The 5,661-nt window shown below is 37.5% G+C and overlaps 1 protein-coding gene across 1 annotated transcript; it reads right to left on the minus strand.

Annotated features, from left to right (window-relative positions):
- Positions 1–1,252: 1,252 nt before the first annotated feature.
- Positions 1,253–5,257, minus strand: LOC132379161 (growth-regulated alpha protein-like). The gene is made up of 5 exons (XM_059946800.1): positions 5,122–5,257; positions 4,616–4,711; positions 4,410–4,530; positions 3,361–3,450; positions 1,253–2,175 (listed from the first exon to the last, which is right to left on the minus strand). Exons 2-5 carry the CDS (start codon positions 4,680–4,682, stop codon positions 2,115–2,117), a joined length of 339 nt encoding a protein of 112 aa, XP_059802783.1. The 5' UTR covers positions 4,683–4,711; positions 5,122–5,257; the 3' UTR covers positions 1,253–2,114.
- Between the last annotated feature and the right edge of the window lie 404 nt (positions 5,258–5,661).

Here is a 5,661-nt window from a genome sequence, read left to right on the forward strand (position 1 = left end):
AAAGATCAAGTAGAGCATAGAAGACAACAAACAGTGCAGATGCAGATAGAAATAAATAATAAGAGCATGAAATAACAAGATAAAGAGTCCTTTAAGTGAGATCATTGCGGAAGCCTCAATAGATGAGTGTCATTATCCTCTTTTGTCCTGCAGTGCAGACTGCAGCCAATGAGCTTTTCAGCTGACCTGACAACTCACTGTAGTTTTCATATATTGTGAGAGGATGCTGTACTGAAACAGGGGAGTAATGACTGACAGTGATCATTTGTAGTTATAAGCACAAATGGAACCATTATTTTTTATTTGATTTAGAGAATAAGTAAGTGGCCGAGTGAGAGGACAATGCTGACTATGGTGCACATGCGGTTTTGGTGCTGGAATGTGTGGTGACAATTGTGAGCTGCCCCCAGCATGTCCTTAGCTTGTATTGGTTGGGAACGTATATGAAGCATTAATCATTAATTTCCTTACTAGTGAGCTTTTCAATTACTATTGCTGGAATTTGGTGGCTGAATTTTGCTGGTATAAGAATCACAGAAGCTGCAGGAAGCACTCAGCAGGACCTGTGGGCAGCGGAACAGAGCTTCTCTGGGCCTTTGATGCTGCAGAATATAATGTCGAAACAGTGAGCTGTCGGTCTCTCCTCACGTCTGCTGGATATCTCTGAGAGAGAGGCCCTGTCTGAGATGTTGGGATGGTCAGCTGTGTTTGATGGGCTCTAGGTCATAGTCTCTGGGGGCTGGGCTATTGCTTACATGGTGGATGGTGGGGATTGATGCTTCTGCTGGAGCAAGTGGGGGGAGCGGGAAGGTTGATATTTTTGCTGCTGCTTGTTCGTGGGAGGGATGAGGGAGGCTTTGGGGTCCTGACATTTTTCAGTCATTCAATATTTTCTTCTGCTTCTTGGATGTTTTAAAGAGTGATGATTTCAGGTTGAATATTGTATATGATCTTTTATATTAAATTGAACCATTGAAGCATCAGCTCTCTTTCTTTCCCCAGAGATTCCAGCTGACCTGATGAATGTTTCCAGCATTTTCTGTTGTTTTAGATTTCCAGCATTTACAGGATTTTTAAAAACTTTTTAAAGATTACATCTTGCTTTCCAGATCAATTGCTTAGAGTAGTCTTGAATTAAGCAAAAAGCTTTAGTGAAAAAACTCGCCAAACTAGATAGTGTGGAATAAGGCAAAACTTCTTTACATTTAAATAATGAAGTAGAAATGATTTTTTAATTTTTTAAATATTTTATTAGAACATTTAAAATGCTTGATCCATACAAACAAATTTAGCAAAAAATCTCAACTTACAAAATATATATTCTGTTTTAGAATAACAAATAGAAAGATTATTACTTTATAAAAATATCTCTGTGCTTAATTGCAAACTATGCATAAATTAAAAAACTCTAATTAATACTTATAAAGTACATTGCTAAGAGTGCTCTTTAGTTTAAATTAATGTAAACAGTAACCAGTTTCAATTGACCTACAATTACTGGTCTGCAGTCAGGACTGTGAACCATTGAATAAATATTTTCATCTAGATTATTTGTGAACTCCATAGAACCATAGAACCATAAAACACTACAGCACAGTACAGGCCCTTCAGCCCTCCATGTTGTGCCAACCCATATAATCCTTAAGACAAACCCTTTGGAATTACGTTTTACACACAGTGTCCTGGACAAATCGTAGATACTGGAAGGAATATTCAGCAGATTAACTTTTACAAGTGTATCATCTCACACAAGAAGGAAACTACATCTGATCCTATATGATCATTATTTGATGTGGTGCTAATTTAATATTAGCAGCATAGATTTTAATTATAACAGAAATAAGTAGATTGTATCTTTGCATTCATCTTTGTTTCACATGTCACAGCCCAAGAGTGGACATCAACAATAGATTCAATAAGACAAAAGACTGAGCAGACAATGTCTTAGTACGTGGTTCTGAAATATTAGTGACGGTTTGAGCACTGTTAAATGCAGTGCTTCCACATTGAACACTACAAAGAATTAAAAAGGAAAGTAAGATTCAGTGATCTCAATCTTTTTTTATCATCCTGAATAACATCATGGTTCAGTGATTCTTTCAGCTCCTGTTTTCCTAATTTTTTCGTCTCTGGACTTTAAGACATTGGTGCTTCCTGCTCATGTTGTAGCCAATTCTGTGGGAAAAGAAATGGAATACATGTTGAGTATACAACATCTTCAGAACAGTTTAGCATCCAATCGTCATTTGTCTAATTCTTTAAAAACCTGGCTGTATCTTCCTGGGGCTATCAGAATTACTTATGTGTCTTGAGATAACAGAACAAGTCATGACATTGTCTGACATCTGCCAGCTAGAAACCTGCAGTTCTTGTTGCAGTTTACATCATTGATGTAATAACTTCATAAACGGCGTCAGAACTGAACTCCAAACTCCGATGCCTCGAGCCATAATAGCGTCATGCTTAAATCTGTGCAATTAATCACTACTCCTTTGCAAGAACTCTTGTACAAGTTCAGCAATATTGAGATAAAGGAACGGGATTATATTTCATCAGGAAAATAAAAGGAGGGAATATTTTCTTTATTTGTGGAGGCCTTTAGATAGTACTTTAATCAGTTTACTAATTCATCTGTCCTCTGACATAATCCAATATTTACAAAATGCAAATATTGATATTGAGAGTACTTTATGGACAGAATAAGTATTGTACTTAGTTCAACTATCACGTGGTTGCGTAAACACTAGTAACATCTGCAAAACACGTTTCTGATTTTACCTATAGAAATCTACCTTAACAAATACATTATTCATGTATTTGTGGGACTAAATATTCTGGTTATTGAGTACATTCTTGTTCAAACCTGTTACATTTCTGTAGCATACTCATTCCTCAATCTGCCTACAGCTATCGGTCCACTATTATAAGCTGTCAGCTCTGCTGCTGGTGACAGAATAGGCCCTCCCCTTCTCTCTATTACCTCGTTACGTCTCTGCGCTGTCAGCTCTTCCAACCACTTTTATAATGCTGTTTACATTGAACATACATCCTGGTATTTGTGTAGTTTTGCATATTTATTCCATATTCATGCTTCTAACTTTATTTTTATATAATTCTGTTGTTTACAGTTGGTGAATATTACAGCATAGGAACTAACACCACAGTGCAGGCTTTTTGGCCCACAATGTTGTGGCAATCGTTTAATCTACTCCAAGATCAATCTACAATCTATTCCTCGTCAATTAAAGTCTTTCGCTCCTCCCTGTCCCCCAGAATAATAATAAACATTCATAATTTGAATTCAGTAATATAAATTATTGTTAACAACAGCAGAGAACATCCCTGTGGTGATCAGCTTACCTCTGCCAACATGAAATCAGGTGTCTCCCTTGATTTGAGTCTGGATTAAGACAAGCTTCCTTTTGCTCGTTTTCTACATTCACTGTGAGTCTAGAAGAAGAGGAATTGAAATGTTACTTTCACTGCCTTTGTATCTTAATCGTGAAATACTGAGAACAGTGAACCCATTCAGTTATGTAGTCAATTTATTCTCAAATGGTCTGTGAGGTCGGTAAAGCAACAATTGCAAAACTGCTATGCAGGGGAAGTCAGGCTAAATGTGAATTTTCTACATCATTTGAACTTCTCTCAGAGAGTTTGTATTACTGCTGTGCTCCACTGGCCTTCCTCAGGTCCGGAGCCCTTGAGGTGAAGCTGCAAGTGACTGAGCTGGATTACTTAATGTTCTGAGAAACATTGCTGCAGATCAGTAATGTGTGGGAAGCCCTAGAGAGGACGGAGCTGACTTTGTAACCATTGCAGACATTACCATGGCTGCGTGAAGGTACTCCTGCATTTCCTTAGTAAGTCTTCCTGAGCCTTGTTGAGGGGAATTTACAGGAAATGCTATTTGCAGAATTTAATCAAGATCATCAAGGCTATCTTCAAAATGCCCCAGAATGGCGGCTTCGATCATTGAGGACCCCCTTCACCCAGGACATGCCGTCTTTTCATTGCTGCCATCAGAGAGGAGGCACAGGAGCCTGAAGCTGCACTCAGCCTTTTAGGAACAGCTTTTCCCCCTCTGCCAACAGACTTCTGAATGGACATTGAACCCATGAACAAAACCTCACTATTTTTGTCCTATTTATGCACTACTAACTTAATTCTATATTTATATTTTTGTAGTATACTATTTTTGTATTGCAATGTACTGTTGACTAAAAGCAGTATATTTCACAATATATTTTGGTAACGTTAAAGCAGATTGCGATTGTTTTTATGTTCCTTTCTGCATTCACTGCTAATTAAAGGTCTTTATATTAACTTGCAAGTTAAATAAACTATAAAATTCCACCCTCCCTTATATATGAGGAATACTTGTCTTTTATCTGTATAACTTTACTCACATGATCTGGGTACGTGAGCAGTGAGCATCCTTGGGAATTATCAGGAAATCTGTCACATTCTGTAAACGCACTTTCTTCACCGTTTGAAAGCAGAGGCATCTCGGCACGATGCTGGTGCTTCCTGCAGAAGACAGATTCTATGTGATTATTTTTTTTTAAATAAAGCACAACATTCCTCTGCTTTCAATTACAGAGCAATAACTGACCTGTGGAGATGTAGGCGCAGATAAGTACAAGGACCACTAGAATTACTATCTGGAATTTGCTGTTCATTTTCTGCTCCTTGGAGGGGATCTACTGCCCTGAACAGAGAAATTAAAACAAAACACTTAGCAGAAGTTCAAACTCTTTAGTAACTATAAGTTCTGGATGAATTGCAATATTAAATGAATTCTAGGTAAAATGATATGTCTCAATGATTATTCGGAGCAGTCAGCTATTTTTCAGATTAATTAATTGTCATAACTACTCTTTTGTTGAGTATTAGCAAGGTAGCAAGAATGTTCAATGTCATTTCCAGTGCACAAGTGTAAAGTACTCTGGATCTGATGCAGCACTAAACAACACAAAATGTTAAAAATCATAATAAACATAAATACATGCGATAGCTTATACACATAGACTGATTATATGTCCATTAAGTGACTATAAGCACTAGGTAGTTGTCATGCAGTGAACAATTCCAACAGAAATGGAATAAAACTGAACTTACAGTGGTTTGTCTTGATAGATGGTTAGTTTTCCCTTTCTACTTGTTTCTTGTGCTTTTCTGTGTCCGAGCCGGCAGCAGTCCCCGGGTGTAATGTGGAACAGACCAGATGCTCTCACTGCTGTGGCTGGCAGTTGTGCTGTGTGCCTGTCTCCGCTCACTGTTCCCTTTTATGCCTCCAGCTGTGTCACATGCTTTTACTGTAAACCACAAATGATGAAATCCTGGAGTTTTCTTACCATTCTAGCCCATTGTAAAGACTTTTTATTTGGACTTAACTGGCTTTCTTCCTTCTGCTCTTTTTTAAGAAACTGTGACTATTTTGATGATGATCCATTATTGTTCACAGTAGTTTTGCTTTGAGTCTGAGTTTTCCGAATGACACAAGAACAAATACACTGAGTCAGGGATCAAGGATCAACGATTCACCATATACATTTACATGTATTAAGAATTTACTGGGTTGTTTTGGTCAGGGTGTAACATGCAACAAATGTAACATTTAATAATCATAAAGAATAAGGAACTATATAGAGGTTAAAC

This window comes from Hypanus sabinus, chromosome 21 (assembly GCF_030144855.1).
Source record: "Hypanus sabinus isolate sHypSab1 chromosome 21, sHypSab1.hap1, whole genome shotgun sequence".
Classification (NCBI taxonomy): domain Eukaryota; kingdom Metazoa; phylum Chordata; class Chondrichthyes; order Myliobatiformes; family Dasyatidae; genus Hypanus; species Hypanus sabinus.

What these genes read in the sequence shown, in the direction of transcription:
- LOC132379161 (XM_059946800.1), bottom strand. Translation starts at nt 4,682, where the DNA reads ATGAACAGCAAATTCCAGATAGTAATTCTAGTGGTCCTTGTACTTATC. An exon ending in CTGCGCCTACATCTCCACAG is followed by an intron (nt 4,531 to 4,615) that starts GTCAGTTATTGC and finishes TGTCTTCTGCAG; the next exon opens with GAAGCACCAGCATCGTGCCG. An exon ending in CTGATTTCATGTTGGCAGAG is followed by an intron (nt 2,176 to 3,360) that starts GTAAGCTGATCA and finishes CTTTTCCCACAG; the next exon opens with AATTGGCTACAACATGAGCA.